At 45.7% G+C, this 23,575-nt stretch overlaps 1 protein-coding gene across 12 annotated transcripts in view; it reads right to left on the reverse strand.

Annotated features, from left to right (window-relative positions):
- LOC122552577 (uncharacterized) overlaps positions 1–22,896 on the reverse strand; it is a 44,223-nt gene extending 21,327 nt beyond the window's left edge. For 4 of the 12 annotated variants that reach the window (XR_015758337.1, XR_015758339.1, XR_015758338.1 and 1 more), the window contains exons 1-2: positions 13,388–13,540; positions 6,855–9,966 (exon numbers count right to left, since the gene is read on the reverse strand). Coding sequence is in view for 7 of the 12 variants with exons in the window: in XM_087991050.1 (XP_087847176.1) it covers positions 7,885–9,948 (2,064 nt within the window). In the remaining 5 variants the exon portion in view is untranslated. The other 8 variants (XM_087991050.1, XM_087991048.1, XM_087991051.1 and 5 more) reach the window with 8 other exon arrangements.
- Between the last annotated feature and the right edge of the window lie 679 nt (positions 22,897–23,575).

Here is a 23,575-nt window from a genome sequence, read left to right on the forward strand (position 1 = left end):
CCGATGGGAAATACAATTCTCAACAAGCAAGCTCTATTGTAGTTATGGTTACTTCCATTCTTCATCCAGCTTCAGACCAGACATCCAGGTTTCTTTTAAACAACATTTATTCACAACAGATGCACAATGTTAAAGCTGCAGAGCTCCACATCACTGAGCTGCACTGCGTCCAACCTTCTAGCAGAGTCCAAACGCATGATGACTGAGTTAATGGATACATCACAACATACCTCAGTGTCAAGTCACATTCATAAAACTCTGTCTCGACAGATTAGATAGAGCTAAATGAGAAATGCTTCAATGCAGAAAGTCTAGGGAATGAGGAAGCTGAGAGTTGCATCACAAGTGGCAGTGTAATCCTGTAGACAATGCAGGTAGAATACCTCAAATCCAGACTACATGCCTCATTTATGTAATTCATTCACAGGATATGGACATCACTGGTTAGGCCAGTATTCATTGCCCACCATTAATGCCCCAGAGAGCAGTTGATAGTCAACCACATTGCTCTGGGTCTGGAGTCACTTGTATGCCAGACCAGGTGAGGATGTCAGATTTCCTTCCCTGAAGACCATCAGTAAACCAGATGGATATTTTCCTGATGATTAATTCATGGTCATCATAGATGTTTAATTGCAGATTTTTATTGTATTTAAATTCCATCAAGAAAAGATTCGAACCCAGGTACCCAGAACGTATCCTGGGTCAGCCGAGCGAGAATACCACTGGGCCATTACCTCCCTTAAAATGCTTGATCGAAACTTTTAAAACGTACCTGGACAATTGGGCCAGGTCCCTGCATAGGTGCAGTGTGGCTGCAGGATAGTGATCCTCCGCTCACTGTTCTATCCCACATTCTGAATGACCCTAGACCCTGCCCGACAAGGAATGTCCCAAACTGGCCATGGTTCCAACTGTCTGACCTGAAATTCCAACATATCCCAAATTTGGCATAGCCTCAGATCTCCGGGTGCTGAATTAGGGAAACTGGATCTGCACTGAGTCATAGCTGAAAGCAAGGGAAGAAATGGTAGCTTGATATTCCTAAATATAGGAACTTTAGGAGAGATAAAATAGAGCATAAAAAAAGAATCGATTTTAAAACTGATAGCTGTTGAAAACTGATTTGAAGGATATTAAAGGGGTCATCACATCACTACAGAGCTCCCAGATTGGGGGTCAGTTAACTCAGTTGGCTGGACAGTTGGCTTTCAATGCAGGATGATGGCAGATGTGAGGATTCAATATCCACACTGCCTGAGGTTCCCATGAAAGCCTCTCCTTCTGAATGTCTCCACTCACCTGAGGCGTGGTGACCTGATTATCTGTAAGACCCTGAGATCAGGTTTTACCTTGGTGAGAGGAAGGATTGAATGAATAATGATGTGGAGTTTCCACATGGATGTATCCTAGATTCACACTGTAATCCCAGGAAAACAGCGGGATATTGGGAGAACAAAGCGGAACATTTGACTGCAACATAATCATCCCCGATTTTAGAAGGTCACCTGTATAACAACCATTTCCAGCAGGCTGATGCCCTTATTTACCAGAAAGCTCCGCAGCACCCCTTGCTGCAAGGACAGATGGCTGGTCATTTAGTGTCTGGGTGCAGTTGAGTTTTGATGATGATTTGTGTACATTACAAAGTGAGCAGACATTTTTCACACCATCCCTCATTGTCAGTGAAGTCTGTCGACTTGCCCCATTAAAGTCAATAAGTGTGGTGCTGGAAAAGCACAGCAGGTCAGGCAGCATCTGAGGAATTCCTAATGCAGGGCTTATATTTGAAATCTCGACTCTCCTGCTCCTCGGATGCTACCTGACCTGCTGTGCTTTTCCAGTGCCACACCTTTCGACTCTGAGTCTCCAGCATCTGTGGTCCTCACTTTCTCCTTTCCCCATTAAAACCCATATGGACGGACAACCACATGGTGGTCCCTTTATTTCTTATGTATATTCATGAGATTTTGGCTGGGCCAAAGCTTTCTCAATGCCCTTGGGAAGGTGGTGGTGTTGCCACATTCTTGAACCTTTGCAGACCATGTGGTGTGTCGGTCAGCGACAGTCAGAGAGTCATAGAATCACAGAGATGTACAGCACAGAAACAGACCTTTTGGTCCAACTCATCCATGCTGACCAGATATCCAAACCTAATCTAGGCCCAGCATTGGTCAGCATTTGGTCCAAATCAGTCTAAACTCTTCCTGTTTATGTACCCATGTTGTAACTGTACCAACCTCCATCACTTCCTCTGTCAGCTCATTCCACAGAAACACCATTCTGAGTGAAAAGGTTGCCCCTTAGGTCCCTTTTAAACTTTTGCCATCTCACCCTAAACCTATGCCCACTAGTTCTGGACTACTCCAACCCAGGGAAAAGACCTTGTCTATTTACCCTATCCATGTTCCTCAAGATTTTATAAACCTTTATAAGATTACCCCTCAGCATCTGATGCTCCAGGGAAAACAGCCCCAGCCTATTCAGCCTCTCCCTATAGCTCAATCCCTGGCAACATCCTTGTAAATTTTTCTGAACCCTTTCAAGTTTTACAATATCCTTCCTATAGCAAGGAGACCAGAATTTAATACAATATTCCAAAAGTGGCCGAACCAATGTCCTGTACAGCTACAACATGACCTCCAGTGCTATTAGGAATGGAGTTACTAGGAAGCTGCAAGTTTTGTATTAACTGGAGCAAGGACCTATGAGAAAAATGATAGTAGTCCCTAAATCTGACATCGTGCTAGATGTTTCCTCTTAGTCAGTGGCACTGAGGAGGAGTAACGATGAATGGTCTGACCTTCTTAGCTAATTGAGGGAATGGGTGTGTGGGAATTGAGTTGAGAGTGTAATGCTGGAAAAGCCAGCCGATCAGGCAGCATCCGAGGAGCAGGAGAATTGATGGTTCAGGCATAAGCCCTTCATCAGGAAGGGTGATCATTTGATCTCCAGCATCTGCAATCCTCACATTCTCCTATGGGAATTGAGAAGAGAATCCTAAACAAATGATCGTCCCATTCAGTCTGCCTTAATCTGATGTTAGCAAAATGTTTTGAGGTTTAGTTGGTTATTCTGCAATTTAAAAATAGAACAATATACTGAAAAGAGGAAAAAATCCTTTTAAGAAGTGAAAGGTTTTGGGGACAGTCAATTTTCTCAGAAACGAATAGTCCTCTAATCATCCCAAAGGATTAGATTGGCTAATGCTCAATGTTTTTGTGTTATTTTTGAGCTGGAGTCAGACCAGAAACAGATGTGACTCTGGGCCAATGAATCAGTAACTTTCATCAGTTTCTGCTCTTTTCTCTTCAGCAAGAAGTTTAGCTTGGCTCGGGAGCAGGAGAAATACAGGAACAGGCTATTCGGCCCCTGTTCCACATTTCATGAGATCAGATAGCCTGCTCCTTGGAGTGTCTCTCTCATGGTTCATTGAGGATACATTCCCCATATGCGCACATTCTATCAGCTCTCTCCCTGTGATGCACAGTCTGGGTGATTCTCTCCACAAGTATGTAATGGGACCCGTTATACAGTTACCCCAGACAACCATACACCAGGATCCATGCCCCATCACCCTATGGCACAAACCTATCAAATTTCCAAACTTTGCTTGCTTTGCCAATGACTTGCCCAGACATTGGATTGCACCCATATTCTTTGTCATTCATTTTCAAGATGTGGGTGTCACTAATAAGGCCAGCTATGATTACAAACAAAAAAATGAGAAACAGAAATTGCTGGAAAAACTCTGGCAGCATCTCTGGAGAGAAATCAGAGTTAATATTTTGGGTCCAGTAACAATTCTTACGAAGGGCTATCATTACCCCTCACTAGTCTTTGAATGGGAGCTGGGGAGATGCCTTCTTCATAAACCATTGCACTCAGTGTGTGGGAGATCACAGAGTTATTATGACACAGAAAGAGTGGAGTCGCAGGTAGGTAGGATAGCGAAGAAGGCGTTTGGTATGCTTGCCTTTATTGGTCAATGCATTGAGTATAGGAGTTGGAGTTCATGTTGCGGCTGCACAGGACATTGGTTAGGCCACTTTTCGAATACTGTGTTCAGTTGTAGTCTCCCTGCTATAAGGCAGGATGTTGTGAAACTTGAAAGAGTTCAGAGAAGATTTACAAGAATGTTATCAAGGTTTGAGGTTTTGAGCATAAGGGAGAAGCTGAGTAGGCTGGAGCTGTTTTCCCTGGAGCATCAGATGCTGAAGGGTGACCTTGTAGAGGTTTACAACATTATGAGAGGCATAGATAGGGCAAATAGACAAGGTATTTTCCCCCTGGTGGGGGAGTCCAAAATTAGACGGTGTAAGTTTAGGGTGCAAGGAGAAAGATTTAAAAGGAACATAAGGGGCAATGTTTTCCACACAGAGGGTGGTGCGTTTATGGAATGAGCCACCATAGGAAGTAATGGAGGCTGGTAGTACAATTATAGCATTTAAAAAGCATCTGGATGGGTATATGAATAGGAAGTGTTTAGAGCGATATACGCCATATGCTGGCAAATGGTACTGGATTAATTTAGCATAACTGATCAGCATGGATGAGTTGGACTGAAGGGTTTGTTTCCGTGCTGTACAGCTCTATGATTCTATGTCTGATACCAAGTGTACAGTTTGGAAGTACTGTAATTGGGCCGGATTCTCGTGTGGACAAGTTTAGAAGCTGCTGGCAAGGCTCTTAAGGCTCAGCTGTAGTGTCTGTTCCTCTGGGCCAGGAGGCCTGGGTTCAAGTCCCACCTGCTCCAGAGAGATGCAAAACATCGCTGAACGGGTTGGCTAGAAAATATTCCCAAAGCTGCTGGACCAGAGGGCATCGTCTCTGCTGGTTTGGTGAAATGTGTGTCATTGCTGATGGGGATCAATCATTCTCCAGCAAAAACTCAAAACTTACGAGATGTCCTTTCAAAGTTTGCAGAAAACGTGCTGGTAATTTCCGTATGGAATAAGGCCAGTGGGGAGCAAGCTGATACTTTCCCTCTCAGTCCTCACCCCACAGACATGTGGTGCTGGCCTGTGTCATGAGAGCAGATGGGATTTGTGAGCCAGACATTCTGAATCAGGGCCTCAGTCAAACACTCTCAATGGAGGCCATGGTCTTCCCAATGGGAGACAAGGAGCGGTTGACCAAAGTGACACCTCCTTCCCACACTGCACCTTCAGAGAATCCCTACAGTGTGGGAGCAGGCCATTTAGCCCAACATGTCCATATTGAGCCTCCAAAGAGCATCCCACCCAGATCCACTGTACCCCTATAATGCTGCATGGCAAACCCACCTAGCCTGCACATCATTAGATATTATGGGTAATTGAGCATGGCCAATCCACCCTAACGTGCACATCTTTGGACTGTGGGAAGAAACCAGAGCACCTGGAGGAATCCCACGCAGATGCAGTAACAGATAGAATCCCTACAGTGTGGAAGCAGGCCATTCAGCCCATGTGCAAACTCCACACTGACAGTCTCCTGAGGGTGGAATTGAACCTGGGTTTCTGGTGCTATGAGGCAGCAATGCTAACCACTGAGCTGCCCCTCAGAAAACGGTTAAGATAGCCAGGGGATATAAAAAAAACAACAAAAATAAGTTTAGGGTGGCACAGTGGTAGGTTAGGTGGTTTGGCCATGCTAAATTACCCATCGCATCCAAGACTGTGCAGGTTAGGTGGGTTAGCCAAAGGATATGCAGGTTTACAGGGATGGGGTGGGTCTTCCAATGGTCGGTGCTGACATGGTGGGCTGAATGGCCTGCTTCCACACTGTACGGATTCTATTTAATACTTTCTGAACAATATCAGTTTGAAAAGAAATCCACAATAACATTTAAGTTGTCTTTTTTTGATCGTAAAGTTATTCATTACTATTTATTAAACATCTTTTTGCATTTTTGTCAGAATACATGAAATATAGCCTATTGCAGCCTCATAATATATTGCTGTTCTCCACTTCCAGTCCCCAGCTGTTCCCAGTGAATATTAGCTTCAATGAGCTTGATATTGTCCCAGTGTGAAATGGTGACAGTGCTCATTCCTAATTTATCCCTCCTCTGCATTCCCAGTTTACCTCCCTGTCCTCCATGCCTCACTGCACATCTCCTCAGCTGTAGCTGGCAGCAGTACCGTGGTAGCTTTCCCTATTAAATTGTTTTTTTAAAGTTCAGGTGAATGTCAAAGACCCCATAGTACTATTGGAAAGGAAACGGCGCTCAGAAAATGTATTTTTAATCTCTTTCAATCTAAACTGAAACCAGGCCAGAATTCTTGAGGATGAACGAACCTGGCTGACATCTTAGGGGCCACAATGGGCCTCATCGGAGGAGGATTGGTGAAATTGGTGCAATATTTAGCCATCTGTAAGCATTCCCCGTCAGCGTTAGGATGTGTTTAATTCCTGTTTAGGTAAATACTGAGATTTTCTATCAGGAAAATCAAGTAAGGTCCCATCACCGACCCAGTGAGATTGTCACTGCTTGCTGTTTGCGTGGTGGGACTTTGCAAACACCCATATTCATAAGATACCAGCCCCAGCCACATGCTCAGCAATAGGCTCCTGATTTTAACGTCAAAATTCACACTGCACTTCACCCCATCGAGGGTGAATCATACATCAATTCAAATTGTTTCCATTGGGGATTTTACGCTCAGTCACCTATTCCAGGAGATGCGGGTGCGATAATCTCGAACTGGCTACTGCAACTTAAGCAACCCTGAATGTCTCTGAGAAATAGAAGATCACTTTGGAAAGTTTTAAATCCTTTCACATCTGGAGAGCACCTTTGCTCTGGTTCCCACATGTAGCTGCAGTACAAGTGGAACTGACCAAGGAATGTGAAACTCCAGAATACTCACTCCGAGTTTACTATCTGACTTCCAGGATGATCAATGTTTCAATTTCATTCGCTGTCTGAGAGGTGGGTGCTGCTGGCATTTATTTCTCTGCAGCAGTTAGTCTGGAGAAGATGGTGATGAACCATTGCGTGTGATGAAGATGTGTCCTCAACCCCCGACAGATGGTCAATACCCTGCCTCTCCGATGAACAGAGGGGATCCCATGGAGTGGTTATGAAGGAGAACAAGGAGTACTGTCCAATTTCCTGGCCAACATTTATCCCTCAATAAACATCACCAGAACAGGTGATCAAGCTGCCTGTGGACAAATAAGTTGCGGATTTTCCTTTGCAAACAGCAGACAGTACAGCAACTGGGAAGCACTCTGGGATGGGTGGACCATGGTGATGATAAGTGCTATATAAATGCAAGTTTGTCCTTCATTTTCAGCAGGTTTATGATTCTGCTATGTGAAGATGAATGAAAGATGGTGCACACCTGAGTCTGGACCATGTGTGGTTTCAAGGGGAACTTGAAGAATTGCTGTCCGGAGCATTTGGCAGCCCCACCGACTGAGCATGATTGGCTGAATCTCTGAATGCACTATCAAAGAGCTGTTTAGGTAAATACTGAGATTTTCTATCAGAAAATGAAGACATGGAGGAGAAGAATCACTTGAATTGTGGATATATGCTGGGAATTGGGGCCTCCTCTGCATAGGGAACCCTGATTCTTCCTGGGAGATAGAGACAGGTCAATCCAGAATGGTGAATCCTGGGAAAAAGCTCTCCTGGTCAGGACCCCCAACCAACACATCCCCACCATGGACCTGCTTTAATGCAGGTCAGTCAGCTAGTGGGAGAGTGAATGGGTCACAGGATGTATTCTGAACAGAACTAAGACTTCAGCAGAACCTTTCTGGCAATGGAGATCAGGAAAGATTTAAGGCATTATTTTCATACAATAGCTGCACATTCACATGCTGTCTGTAACCTTCAGTCAGGTAGCGAGACCTCAGGATCTTCCTTCAGATTGCTCTGTATATTGTGCCCTATTGTCTCTCTGTGAGGGGTAGGACATCTTTAAATGTGGAGTTGATGCTGTCAATCCTCTGTTGTATTTGAATCTCAAATTCCCGTTTGTTCTTCATGACCAGTTGGTTGACTGCTTCCTTTGTGGCAGTGTAGCCTTCCTGCAGTTGTTTGCGTTTCACATTAAACATTGGATCATCAGGGCTCATATTGATGTTGGTCTCTAAACTAGAGATTTGGTCCCTTAGATGCTTCTGAGAGATCTCAACATAAGTACCTGAGATCATGTGGCAGAGATTGGCAATGTTGCAAGCCTGAAAGGCTTCTGTGTAGATCATGTCCTTGATGAAAGCATCTTCGGAATATCCTGGGAATGGCTCGTAAGCCTCACTATCACTGGTGAACTGTGTGACAGTGTCGTTGAGAGAGACCTGAATCAGATTAGACATCATTTGGAAGAAGTTGCTCATCTTAGCCCATTGCTCTTTGACCTGGCTCAATGCATCCAGGCCAATCACCAGCAGCTTGAGGGTTGTGTCATAGTCTATCTCCTTCACTTGACACCTCATCATGGTGACCAGGATCTCATCGAGATCTTTAGTCACCTTCTCCTTGGTCTCAGACAGTTTCTGGTACTCCTCTCTGGTGGAATCCAATTGGGTTTTTGCTTGTTCTACCTTAAAGCAGGCTTGATCTAGGACCATTTTAGAAAGACCTTCTTCTGCCTTCTCCAGGTTGGCAGCTTGAGTGAGATTTGGCGGTTGAGGTGCAAAGGCTGGGACGTTGGTGGATTTTTTGATGTCTGAAAGGTACTTGAGAACATTGGTGTTCTGCTCCTTGATGGCTGTGGCAAGGCTTTCCAACTGGGGCTCACTGGGCTTCTCCATCTTAGCGACTTCCTCCAGCTTCTCGCAGATTGTGACCCCGTCCTCACAGAGCTTCACCGCTGCTGCCTTGGCTCTGCAGTCCCCTTCCTGTTCAATCTTGCTCAGGCTGCTCTGAAACATGAGCTTGTAGTCCACGGAATTGCCGTTCTGTGAGTTGTCACTGGGCAGCTGGCTGGTGTCGATGGTCCCCTTCTCAGAGACCAGGTCGTGTAGGAGGGCGCTGGCCATCATCATCTCCATCCCCTTCAGGTAGATGCTTGCTGATCGCCCCAAGCTCTCGTCCTCGTCCTCGTCTGTGGAGCCTGCTGCCTTCTTTTTCTGCACCTTCTTCTTGATGTGACCCACCGCTGTCTCACTGATTTCAAGGGCCAGGCTCAGGGGCTCGGTCATGCCCATCGTCACCAGCTCCGTGGCCAGACTGTTTGTCAAGTCGAGCAGAGATTGAGTGACATAAACCCCGACCAGGTTCTTCCCGCTCGGGATCATCTTTATGGCCTTGCGGTAAACAGCCCGAGCCTCCTCCATCCTGGCGCACACATCACCGAACTGCACCTCCACCCTCTGCTTTTCCTTCTCAGCTGTCTCCTTGCGGAACTGGGACTCTGCCAGCGTCTGCCTGACCTGCTCCAGGGAGGCGTGGTGCTCCGTTCGGGAGCTAGCACAGAATTCCAGCAGCTCTTGCACCAGCTCGATGAGTGAGGTGAACTCCTCCTCGACAGACACTGCCAGCTGCTGGCACTGCTCTGCCACCTTTCGGATGCTGTTGAGTCGGCTGGGCAGCATGGCCTTGACTACCTTGGGGTCCCGGCGACTCAACACCTGCACAGCGCTGGCCAGGTGCTTCGGAGCTGACATGGAGTAGAGCCGGATCTGGTCCATATTTCTGTGAGCTTTGTTGAAGGCTTTCCAACCTTGGTCACTCACCTGCATAAGGCAGGCGTGGAAGGATTCCGGGTGCCGTAGGAAGCGGAACGTTTTCCCAGCCACACTGAGCTTCACTTGGAACGCCTCGGCTGCGGAAATGAATATCAGCTCACCCAGGATGGCGATGGAGAGTGGGCCCGGTGTCAGGAACTCTTCCCAGTTGGCATAAGGCTTCATGATCAGCTCCAGGTCAGACTTCACCTCCTCTGCTGCACTGAGCATGTTGATACTGCTGTTGACCCTTGCCACGATCTGGGCCCCTTCAGCCGACATGGTGAGCGAGTTAATATCCTGTCGACAAAGGCAGGCACGTTTGGTTTAATCAAAGACAGAAGGGAGACAGTGACGACTGTGGCTAAGTGGCTAGCTCCCTCACCACTGAGACAGGAGTTACACTGCATGGGTTTCAGACATAATCCAGCCAGGGCAGTACATGGGGAGTGCAACACTGTCTCAGGTGCCAGCTCTTCAATGAGGCATTCATTGGGAGTTTTAAGATGGGGATAAAAAGTCCCAGCGTACGTTTTGATGAGGAGCTGGTGAATTCTCCCTGGGGACTCACCGCCAATGTGGTCCTCAACAGACAAACTGAGACAATCATCTGGTCATTATCACATTACAGATTGTGGGAGTTTGCTGTGTTCAACCAGCTCACTGCATTTCCTGCTTTAAAACACTGCTTGCCCTGGAAAAGTCTCTCAGGTGATGAGGTGGGTGTTGGTTGAGATTTGGAGAGAGGAAGTGGGAAGGGGGTCAGCGGGTCATAGGGAGCCTGAGGAAACAGGCTTGGACAAGGTGGCAGTGCGATGATGCAGAGACAGTTGGATGCTGCTGTGCTGTAGGGTGAGGGGAGTGGGGAGAGCTGAGGGAGAGAGATATCCAGACCAGCAGTCCGGAAACACAGGAATGAATTCTATAAACCACACTGAGACGTTCTGGGCTCAATAAATGCTCAGTTTGTTAAATAGAAGGTTTTGTTATTGCGCGGAATGATCATGCTGGGATTGGCTGAAATTGGGAATGATCATGCCGGGATCAGGTGGAGTCAGGAATGATCATGCTGGGGTTGGCTGAAATTGGGAATGATCATGCCGGGATCAGGTGGAGTCAGGAATGATCATGCTGGGGTTGGCTGGCGGTCTCTTCAACGTGTCAGAAAGAGACAAAAAAAAGTAGGCTAATGGACGTCTCCTGACAAAAATCTCTTTCTTTTTGTCATGTTTTCGGATGAGGTATAGCAGACTGAAAACAGAGAAGAGGAAAGATTTCTCCACTTAAAGAGTTGTGAATCTATGGAATTGACTATCCCAGAGTGTGATGGATGCTGGGACATTGAGTAAATTTAGGGGGGATGTAGACAGATTTTTATTCAGCAATTGGGTGAAGGGTTATAAAGAGCAGGTAGGGGTTGATGCTGAGATGAGATCAGCGATGATCATATTAAATGGCAGAGCAGGCTGGAGGGGCTGAATGGCCTACTCCTGATCTTATGTTCTTAATTGGATGATAAATCTTAGCCAGGCCATGAGCAAAAACACCTCCGTTATTCTTTAAAATACTATCATCTGAGCCCAGAGGGAGTACAGGGTTGGAGTTTACCATCTGAACCTAATGATGGTAATTCTGACAGTGTTGTTCTCCTTCAGTACTGCACTGGGAGAGTCAGCCTTTGGGTTCAAATCTCTCACTCGGGACTTGAACCCACAACCCTGTGACCCTGAGGTAAGAGTGTTTTCCCTGTAAAATCTGATGATCCAATAGAGTTCACATCCAGTGATCTGCCTGTGTTCCATACCCTCTTCACTCCCCTCTAATAAATGGCACAGCCTCCAGCCATCACTCCCCTGCCATCTACCATTGCCTTTGTACCTCCCACCCAGCCTTGTCACCAATCCTCTTCTGACTCCCTCCCTCGACTTCTGCCACTGCAGCCACACCATCAGTCAGCTCATCCTCCTTTCTTCTCCACCTCACGCTCTCCTGGTCCCACAGACTATAAGAGATAGGAACAGAATCAGGCCATTCAGCCCATCGAGTCTGCTCCACCATTTGATGAGAACAAAGCTGATCTGATAGTCCTCAACTCCATACTCCTTCCTTTTCCCCCACAATCCTTGATTCCCTTCTGATTAAAAATCTTTGTATCCCAACCTTAAATATACTCAATGGCCTCAAGGTTCTGAGAGTATGCCTTCCTGTTGTAGACTCTCCCATAAGGGGAAACAACTTCTCCACATCTACTATCAAGAACCTAAGAAGTTTGCATGATTCCTATCCCTTCTCCCCTATTAAATCCCCCACTGAGACCACAGTGATACCAGAAACCACAGCTTGTACCTCCTGGGGAGGGATTTGTAAAACTAAACTAGAAGTCATGTCTTACTGAGTGAGTGGTTAATTTTGGGGACATGATCTCACAGGAAACAACGGCCTACCACTGCCCCTAGTTTCTCTGTTTCTAGCTAATTCCTAAATCCTATTTCGATAAATCAAAGTTAATGACATCCTTTAGCCAATTATCGCATAACCTGCTGAAGTCACAACATAAATTCAAGTTTATTTTAACCTGAGACTGATTAATTTGTATTGTTAAACCCATCTTCTAAAGCACTGTAATAATATTCCCCTTGAGCACAACAGCATCTGCAAGCAACGTGCTGAATCAGTCTAGTCACCATGCAATATGCTGCTACATTATAGCTGTACATCTCAGACTGACTCCCTCACCCATTCCAACACAATGTCGGGAAGCTCATCTTTCCCAGGGAGATGGGTTTGGATTGAGCTGTGCTCGTTTCCCTTTTCACTCCTGTCAGTCTCCTCTGTTTCTATCATGACACCTGAGAGAAGAGACAGTCTCTCTGCCATAGACCATAGAGTTGCCATGGTAACTGCCTCTGCTGGCAAGCACTCATTACAATCAGCTTTTGCTGTGCTCTGCCCCTTCTTTGGGGAAAGAGTGAACCTCTCCTGTTGTCGAGTTCGCCTGGTGCCAGCTAAAAGGAGAGGCTTTTCTTAAATTCATTCTTGACATGTTTCGTGTTAGGGGCTGAGTCAGCATTACCCATCCATAGTCTCTGACAGAGTGTGGTGAGGCCCTGTCGCGGGAGATTTCCTCTCCTCCCACCAACACTCTCCCTCCACATCCCCTAACTTTCATAATGCCCTGACTCTCCATGAGCCTGCCCCCACCACATTCCTGCACTACGGCTCCCAGCCCCACAGTGCAATTGCAACACAGCCCCTGACCCTGCTGCCCTCCTTCCCAGACACACCACAACCCCAGACTCTCCTTCTCTACCACAACCTCCCTCTTAATACTATCTATACATCCATTTATCCCTTCCCTCTCAGATGCTGCGTGATTCACTGCAGCATTTATTTAGCAACCACACAGCCCAGCTACTTCCTGAACAGAACGAGAATTTTCTTTTGCCAATTGGAGATTTTTTTGTTTATTCCCAAAACTGGCAATGCTGAGGATTTGCTGCAGGATAAAGATGCACACGCCCTCTCTCTCACACAAACACAGCGTTTGTTTCCTATTACTGGGCATGAGCTGACAGTAGACTCTGCTGATACAGACTTTAAAATGAGGCCTGTTGAGCAGGATTATCACTGATTCCTATCTCTCTGACACTTACTGAATACTCATAGACTCAGCTACATCTGGACTGGGGCTGTCACTTTTACATTTCAGTAAGAATTGTACCTGGGGAGGATGATCAGCAGGCTGTGGTTGCTGTTTGAGTCGAGCAGGCCTTGTACACTACGGTTTAAAACACAGTCACTGAGCCACTCCCTTTATGTTTTGCCAGCTGCTGCCTTCACTGAACGTTTCCCCCAGGGCTTTTCGCTTTCTCACTCACTTACTCACTGGGATTGATGATTTCCTATCACATGGCCAGCCTCCTGGCTGCTCGTCTGCTGTCTACCTTCCAGAAACACCACTGTCCAATCTTTAAACACTCTCCAAGCTTCTTGTCTGCAGCCAAACAAACGACAGGCATTCAGCGATTGTGGCATTAACCGCTTTGGAAGGAAATTGCTGTCTATTCAAAGCTCTGCAGTAACTAGAGAACTAATTTACGATAAATGAATTACAACAACATCTGAAATATAGAACAGGCTTCAAAAATAAAACTGAAACAGAGATTACGGTCCAGTCTCTGCAATTAGTTTAATGATTTAATGGCTTTTTTTACCATCTAAATTAGTACCTATTTCAGAAACATGTTTTTTTTTTAATGAAAGCTGTAAATCAGAAAAAAAGAACCTTTCTCACAACCTGCTGAGATTTTCCAGCAATTTCTGATTCTGTTTTTGTGAATAAAGTTGTAAATGGTTAAATTACAAAGATAAGTTTCCTTGGCTAACTCCTATTGATTCCCTCAAGTATAAGCGATTAAGGGGTGCGTTGAAGCAGATTTATTGGATTTGTTGTGTTAGAGAATGCGAAACATTGAAATGTACAAAATAGGAGCAGGAGTAAGCATTTTGGCCCTTCAAGCCTGCTCCATCATTGTATAGATCATGGCTGATTATCCAACTCAACCCTATTCCTGCTTTCTCCTCATATCCTTTGATCCCAGCATCCCTTTGTGGCACGGTGGCTCGGTGGTTAGCACTGCTGCCTCACTCCACCAGGTGCCTGGGTTCAATTCAACCCTCAAGCAACTGTCTGTGTGGAGTTTGCACATTCTCCCTGTGTCTGCATAGGTTTCCTCCCACAATCGAAAGGTTAGGTGAATTGGCAAGGCTAAATTGCCCATAGTGTCCAGGGATGTGTAAATTAGGTGGATTAGCCATGGGAAATACAAGGTGAGAGGTTAAATACATGTGTGGGATTCTCTTCAGAGATTCAGTGTGGACTTGTTGGGCCAAATGGCCTGTTTCCACTCTGTAGGGATTCTATGAAAACTATATCCAACTCCTTCTTGAAAGCCTCAATTGCTTTCTACAGACTCCCCACTCTCTGGGAGTGAAGACATTTCTCCTCGGCTCAGTCCAAAATTGGCCAACCCTGTATGTTTAAACTGTGAGCTCTGGTACTGGGCTCCCCCATTATTGAGAACATCCATCCTACATTTACCTTGTCTCGTCCAGTAGAATTTTATAATTTTTTTATGAGAATCACCCCACTTTGCTTTAAACTCCAATGAACAGAATACAAATCGATCCAGTTTCTTTTCACACATCAGTCCTGCCATCCCAGGAATCAGTGGCGAGAGTGTGGTGCTGGAAAAGCACAGCAGGTCAGGCAGCATCTGAGGAGCAGGAGAATCCACGTTTCAGGCATAAGCTCTTCATCAGGAATCACTCTGGAAAACCTTCAGTAAAGTCTCTCCACAGCCAGGACATCCTTCTTCAGATGTGAGGGAGCCGGTGTTGGGCTGAGGTGGACAAAGTTACAATCCTTCATTAGGTGGATGAAGGAGCAGTGCTCCGAAAGCTAGTGCTTCCAAATAAACCTGCTGGACTATAACCTGGGGTTGTGTGATTTTTAACTTTAACCTTCCTCAGATAAGGCAGACTAAACCTGCACACAATATTCCAGGGTGTGTTCTCACCGAGGCCCTGTAGAATTGCAGCAAGGTTTCCCTGCTCCTGTACTTGAATCCTCTCGCTCTGAAGGTCGGAATAGCAATTGCCTTCTTCACCAGCTGCTGTGCCTGCCTGCTTCCTGTTGTTTTGGGTAGGGACTGGTACAAGGGGTCGTAACCGAGAGCCTGTTCATTCAAGGTTGGTTAGGAAATATAAAAGCCCCTGTCCCATAAAGCTGAGAGTGTCAAGGGTTATTTAGTGCTATCGAGATGGATAGGTTTGGATTGTGTCAGGCAACATAAGGCCAGAGCTGAGGGATAGATCGAGAGAATTGTTGAAGCTCGAGAGGCTGAGCAGTGTCCTCCTGTTCCTGGTTCTGAAGACAGTCTGACAGCAGTGTAACCTTGAGGTGATGGGATCATCAGTAAGACCATAAGACACAGGAGCAGAAATCAGGCCATCGAGGCTGCTCTGCCAGTCAATCAAGACTGATAATTTTCTCAAATCTATTCTTCTGCTTTCTCCTCGTAATTCTTGATCCCCTTGATACTCAAGAACCTATCTATCTCCATCTTAAATAGACTCAATGGCCAGGTCTCCACAGCCTTCTGTGGCAGTGAATTCCATAGATGCCAGGCTGCATCATGGGATTGCAGCGCAGTGTAGGCCATCCGCAGTTTGTCTCTGGTGGTGGGTACAGATGTGAAAACAAGGTTTCTGCCCGTCACCATCTCACCTTTCATTGGAAGCTGCGTCCAGAATGCAGTCTTATTGGGTCAAAGGAGCTGCACTCAGTCAAAATATAGGAAAGAGCGAACAGGCCAGGGCTCTTTACTCTTGGAAAGACAAGACTGAGTAAGGGTTACCTGGCAGACGTCTTTGAAATGATGGGAGGTTTTGTAAAGGCAGACTTGAAGAAGGTGTCAGTGACGTTCAAACTAAGGCCCTTTGGAGAGTTACAAATACATTCAATCAGAAATTCAGGATAAACTTCCTTTGCCATGGGTATGGTGCAACAGGGAATGGATGATATGAATAGCCAGGACCCTTTCAAGGAAATTAGTTAAATCCATGAGCTGAAAGTAAAGAGTGAAATGACTCTCAATTGGAGAGGAAACACAAACATGGATCGGATGGGCTGAATGGCCTGATGTACAGTCAGTAACCTACCTGCATGCTCAATCGTTACTTTTTTCAAATATTTACCCATCTACTTTTTTGTATTTCTGCTTCCCTCACTGTTGGCTGGCAAACCCATTCTCTAACATATATTTCTGCCATATTATCGGGATCAGCATCAAAAAGACAAGCTGCTTATTCACTTTGGTGGTGATGGTGGGATCTTGATGTGCACAGATGGCCTAATGTGTACAGCTAGGTAAGAACACTCAGGATGTGGGCATTGCAAGTGAAAGTGGCATTGACTGTCCCTTCCTGTTTACCTCCAAAGGTGTTGGTGACCCTTTGCGGTGAACCTCTATGTGATGCAGGTTTGATTCAACTGGGTGCTCAGTGATCTCCCACCAGGGTGGCACAGTGGTTAGCACTGCTGCCTCACAGCACCAGGGTCCCAGGTTTGATTCCATGGGCAGCACAGTGGCTCAGTGGTTAGCATTCACAGCACCAGGGTCCCAGGTTCGATTCCAGCCTCGGGTGATTGTCTGTGTGGAGTTTGCGCGTTCTCCCCGTGTCAGCATGGGTTTCCTCCCACAGTCCAAAGATGTGGTGGTCAGGTGAATCGGCCGTGCTAAATTGCCCATAGTGTTAGGCGCATCATTCAGAGGGAAATGGAACTGGGTAGATTACTGTTTGGAGGGTCGGTGTGGACTTGTTGGACTGAAGGGCCTGTTTCCACATAGTAGGGAATCTAATCATACCCAACCCCAAAGGGGGACTGAATTCTAAAATACAATGTAGTTTTGGCTGGAGTCACAAAAAGCTCCAGATTTGGAAAATACTGCACATTTCCTCCTCAGATGGATGTTAATGAGCTCATTGAGTTTTTAATGACCATCAGACAACTTGGTAATCACTTTAATCCCGGTGTCAGCTGTGTATTTAATTCCAGTTTTTTTACAAACGTGCATCGAAACTGTCTATTGTTGAATTTGAAACCACCCTTGTTGGATTTCTGGTCTGGATTACGGATGCCACGACATTACCCCCACAAGCCCAACCAATAATTCATGGTGCATAAAGCTTTTGGAGACATTTCCGAGGGCTGGATTGAGACAATCTCTTGTTGATCGTTTATTTCCGGCTGACACGTCCTCATTACTGAAAATGGAAGTGTCTGTCCGGACTCCAACTCTCTCCAGCCAATGTTCAACTGGTCCCAGGCCTGGCAGTGAGATGGACAATGATGTACCTCAAACTCAAGGCTGTTTTTTTCTGTAACCACCTGGTCTTTACACAGTTCCTGTGCCAAGATCTTATGACTATAAGACACTGGAGCAGAAGTAGGCCATTCAGCCCATCGAGTCTGCTCTGCCATTCAATGTAATCGTGGCTGATCTGATAACCCTCACTTTACATTCCTACCTTTTCCCCTGAACCTTCAACTCCTACTGGCTAAAAGTCTATCTGTTTCAGCCTTAGATATACCTAAAGACCCAAACTCGACAGTCTTCTGCGGTAAAGAATTCCACAGATTCACTCCCCTCTGAGAAAGAGATTCCTCCTCATCTCTGACTTAAATGTGATTCTGGGATGATGTTCCTGATCCTAGACTCTCTCACAAGGGGCAACGATCTTTCTGCAGCTGCCCTGTCAAGTCCCCCTCAGAATCTTGTATGTTTTAATGAGGTCGCCTCTCTACAATGAATACGGGCCTCAAGCTCTCTCCCTCTGGTCTTCAATCAGTCCCTCAATAGCCACAGTCAGCCTAGAGAACCTTCTCTGCACTGCCTCCAATGCCAGCATATCCTTCCTTAAAAATGGGGCCCAAAACTGTTCACAATATTCCAAGGCAAATATCTTGAACAGTTTTAGTAAAGGTCCCTTCTCATTGTTCTGACTGAGCTGAGCACACACTCAAGAACCAGATGTAAAGGAAACAAGTGCAGCTTTTTTTTGCATTCAGCATATTTACCTTGAGAAAAATGTATTTGTTTCCTGTGTTATGTCTGAAACTCCTGTGAGGTTTATCTTCTCCAAGTGATATCTTGCTTGCATCCTGTAGCCTATAAATAAATCGATCAAGCTTCTCTTACTGACCATCTCGGTTTGCAGAATGAGTTGTTTGTTGTTTTTGGAAATTTCACACTCTTTCCTTTCATCCCTCATACCAGCAGAAAGGGTGGGGTTGGGGGGAGGAAGCGTGTGGATTCAGTCATTTATGGTCATTACGGGGGGTGGCTCCCACCTATCACCCACTAAATGGAATGGGGAAGGGAGCGCAGTTGTCGGAGGAAGTCAACAAATCTTGCTCCAGCCCAAAGTCTGTGTCCAAGTGGGATTGTTGACTGACCAAATCCTGACAGAGGTTGCGAAGTTTCTGTGGGAGAGAGGGAGTGAGTCGCATCTACTCACTATCTCCTGCCAAGAAGAAGGCTCTGGCCTGATGTCAGGACAGGTTGTGGACTCTTTGGACAATTGCAAAGAGGAAGGGAGAAAGCAGTGACCACCACCTTGGTTTTATCTCCTGGTTTCCAGCATGTTTTGAAAGTACATGATGGCATTCAGTGCAAACAAGGGCAGGGTAACAATACCAGGAGCCAATAACAAAGAACCAACATCTCCAAACCATAAGCCACCTCCACCTCTCCAGAATGCTGCTTTCCTCTCACAAGGTGAAGACTTCAGCTGTTTCAGATAACCCACATTACAACTGCTTAATATGTCTACTTCGGTCTTACAGATTTGTTGCACTAAGTTCTTTGATTTTATACATTCCATAGATTTCCTAGTATAGCCTTTTCAAACATTTACAACCATCAACATCCCAGTATTCTGTGTTTCTGCATAATGCAAACATCACTCCCAGCACAGACTTAGCAGAGACCGGATCTGGCCATGTAGAGAAACTACCTGAGAGAACAGTGGAACTAAGAAAGTAAAATAACTTAAGACTATGGGTTAAAAACAGCGGGGTTGGTTAACCAGAGATGATTAATGAAATTAGGAGTGTTTGGAAGGTCAAAATTTTGATTTGATTTATTATTGTCACATGACAACTGGGAAGAGGAAATCAACTGGGAGTCAGGTTTTAGGAAATTGTAGCTGAGCGGAAAATATAAAGAAGGATATAAACGATGTGGGGTTGAAGGAGATATGAGGAAAGGGTGAAGGGCGTTAAGTCATTATAAAGGTGCAGTGAATGATATACACCATGTTCAGATTATTCACAGTTACACCAACTTCAACACAGCTGCAGGAAAGACAAAAACCTCATGAACTCTCAAGAGTAGATGCAACCGGGTTGGGGGTATGTGTTTCAATATGTTGCCAACTGTGATATAACGTGCAGCCCCACCAACCTCCTTGCTGCCATCTGGCAACTTAATAGATTTACCGTGTTGGTCAGGAAGTTCTGTTGAACTGTGACCTCCTGTCCCTTCACCCTTGGGTCCCACATTGTGTCTAGTATTAAAACCTCTCTGTTACAATAGCAAACCGGTATTCCTTGTGCTGATGTAAACTCCCCATCAGTCTCTCTAGCTTTGGGGAACTGGGAACCCACGGCAGGTATGTCGAAACACGGTCCCTCTTCTTTGTCAGGTTTCTCCCACATGGGATAGGCCAGAAGCAATCCCACCAGAATCAGAAAATTGTTCATTCATGTCCCAAATCCAGCGACGACAATGCCAACAGGAATGAGAGAAACTGGGAACCCTGCAGCCTACAGGACTGAGTCTTGAGTTCAATAATTTTAGGGCCTGAACTCCTCCTTCCATGTCTTTTACCCCTCAACAGCCCAGGTGTTCTCAATTTCTCAGCAGAGCTGACCCATTTTCACCCATTAATGGGGCTCATTTTCAGCGTGTCTTTCTCCCAGGCTCACCATTATCCATCTGTTTGTTTTCCTCACTGTCTTACTCTCCCTCTGAGCTCCACCATCACCTATCCCCCCCCCCATTCCTTTAACTTTACTGTCCCCCACACCACTCCCTATTTTCAGCACATGTACCATCTTTTCCTTGTTGCTCTTAGTACTGAAGAAGGACCACTGGACCCGAAACTTTAACTTTCTCTCCACAGAGTTTCTCCAGCAATTTCCGTTTCTGTTTGCGATTGCTAGTCCAGTGCCACCCCCTGCCAACTGTTCAACATCCCAAATCCCTGTGGGTCACCCTCAATGGTCAGACACATGGAAGGGAAGAGTGTGTCGCCCACAACACATAAGTGGGAATGAAAGCCCCCACTTTGCAAACGGTGTCAGCTGAGGTGCATGAGTTACCATGGAGAAGGTGCTGGGGCAGAGGAATGATGGGATCACCCTGGGCTAGAGGATTGTCTGATTGGACAGTGCAGGGAGTGGAAAAGTGCAGTGCTGGAAAAGCTCAGCAGGTCAGGCAGCATCCGGGGAGCAGGAGTGCGCCACACTTTCCGACTCTGACTCTCCAGCATCTGCAGTCCTCACTTTCTCTCTGGACAGTGCAGTGAGGTGGTTTCTCATTCAAAAGCAATCAGTTGATTTGATTTCAGATTTCACCTCACACAGTTTAAAGCAGAGGCAGTAGTGAATCAAATTTCCAGGAAAGAATACACAGAGGATTACATGGAAGAGATTTCATTCAGAAATGGAGGGGCCCTTGCACACAGAGGGTTTTGAGTCTGTAGAACTACACTGTGAGAGTTAGTGACTGAATCAGTGAACACGAGAGGCTGGGTTCAATAGCTGCCTTCAGGGAAAGGAGAAGGAGGGAGTGGGAACAGGTACGTGGCCTGGGGATACTGCTGGTTAAACTCCAACACGGACTGCTTTCAGGAAATGATTTGTTTCTATGTAGTCTTTCCAGTGTAACACTGCAATGTTCAACTGTGTGGAAATACTACTGAGTCTCACTGTAAATTCCAAATAAACAACAGACACTAAGATAATAATCTCTCAAATATAATTGATGCAGGACTGAGTCTTGAGTTCAATAATTTTAGGGCCTGAACTCCTCCTTCCATGTCTTTTACCCCTCAAAAGCCCAGGTATTCTCAATTTCTCAGCAGAGCTGACCCATTTTCACCCATTAATGGAGCTCATTTTCAGCGTGTCTTTCTCCCAGGCTCACCATTATCCATCTGTTTGTTTGCCTCGCTGTCTTACTCTCCCTCTGAGCTCCACCATCACCTATCCCCCCCATTCCTTTAACGTTACTGTGCCCCAGGTTTGTGTGAGCGACTCAGTGGCAGATTGATCGTGGGGATGGTCTGGAGGGTAGCCTGCAGTGACAGGAGCTACAAGGTTTGTGTTCTAAGGAGAGGCTGGATAGGCTGGGACTTACTACACTGGAGTATAGGAGGCTGAGGGGTGACCTTACTGAGGTTTTTAAAATCATGAGGGACATGGATAGGGTGAGTAGTCAAGGTCGTTTTCCAAGGGTAGGGGGAGTCTAAAACTAGAGGGCATAGGTTTAAGGTGAGAAGGGAAAGATATAAAGGGACCTGAGGGGCCACTTTTTCACACAGAGGGTGGTATGCGTGTGGAATGAACTGCCAAAGAAGTGATAGAGGCTGGTACAATTACAGCATTTAAAAGACATTGGATAGGAAAGGTTTAGAGGGATATGGGCCAAATGCAGGCAGGTGGGACTTGGTTAGTTTGGGAAACCTAGGACAAGATGGACCGAAGGGTCTGTTTCCATGTTGTATATCTCTATAACAAGGGTTCACACAGCAAATACACTTGAAGACAATCTTACATTTCCAAAACAACTCTTTCCACTCATTGAAGGGATTTCTCCTGTATCCCAAACATTGCAGAGTACAGCCTCACTAATGAACTCAGCTAAACCAAGACACGCTATGCTAAAGCATTCAGTTCTAAAATCATGTCTCTGTTGGTTACAAACAATTCAGGGACATCATTCAAGACAATGTTCATTTCCATTGACTTCAGTTTAGAGAAGAATGTGACTGGGTTTGTGAACAATGGGGACGGCTTTCAGACAATGTCAGATTACAGAATTGTCAGCTATGGTCTATTGTTCATTCCAAACGGGAACATCATCTCCCTTCACAAATTTGACAACTGGGCATTGTCACTCAAATCATTTTCTCCTTTTCTCCCCCTTTACCCATTTAAATTTGAAAACTGACAATGCCAACACACTCTACACTAGGATTGCACCTTATTCACACACACAAGTGATGTTTTGGGGGGAATGCACAGTTAGGCACGTGTACAGTCAAAGCAGAAATCACACCTTCACTGGTCAGAAACAAATATTAACTTCACACATCAACAGGCAGCTCAGCAACTTACAAAACACCAGATTTTAATGGAAATGATTAACTTTCACCCTAACTCAATATTAAGACCCTAAACCCAACAGCTAAAACAGCTTCGATTGAATTCAAACACCTAACTCTTTTCTCTGTTAAAAATTTGCTATGATAATAAAGGATTCTCCAAAACTACTCACCAATTGGAGCTCAGAAATGGTGCATAAAGTTGTCTTGTGAACAGTTTGATCCTACACTGGGGAAGGAGGGTAGTTTGCTGTGAATGAGCTGCTGCTGAAGAATATCTGGCTGGAAAGTCAGTTGATGTTGGTTTTATATCTGGGTGGATGGTGGGGCAGTACCTCTGCAAGATACATCACAACTCATGGGTGGAGCTAGTCTAATTCAGCTCTAACAGAAAAGCCAGCTTCTCTCCAGCAGAACTCTATATCTTACCTAGGGTTTCTCTGGTTTGGGAAATTGTACACCCCATTAGCTGAGCTCAGAGGCCTGTGTGGGTCTGTAAAACATTTTGAACCATTTCTTCGTTTGTCCCTCCTGCGACATCCACTCCCATTTTCCTCCTCACCCTCCACAACCAAGCCCATGATGAGATCTTGCTGTACACATTTTGGCTCACATGCTAACTGCACTTTACAACTTTCATTCATGATGAATGCACAGAGCTTGACAATGTTTTACTCAGTGGGGGGTTCAAGGGTTATAGGAAAATAGCAGGAAAGTGGAGTTGAGCATTATCAGATCAGCCGTGATCTCATTGAATGGTGGAGGAGGCTCGATGGGCTGAATGCCCTACTTCTGCTCCTGTGTTTTACCTCAGATGTTTGTGAATGATGCTGTTATTCAATACTGTTCTCTGATTCCATCCAAATCGTTATTACCCAGAGACTAGACCGATGCAATAGCCAACATAGTGATAGCCCTCCTCCTCACCTCTCTCCCCTCCTCTTTCCCCTTC

This window comes from Chiloscyllium plagiosum, unplaced genomic scaffold (assembly GCF_037043375.1).
Source record: "Chiloscyllium plagiosum isolate Xiang-an unplaced genomic scaffold, Cpla_swu_hap1 HiC_scaffold_10, whole genome shotgun sequence".
Lineage (NCBI taxonomy): Eukaryota > Metazoa > Chordata > Chondrichthyes > Orectolobiformes > Hemiscylliidae > Chiloscyllium > Chiloscyllium plagiosum.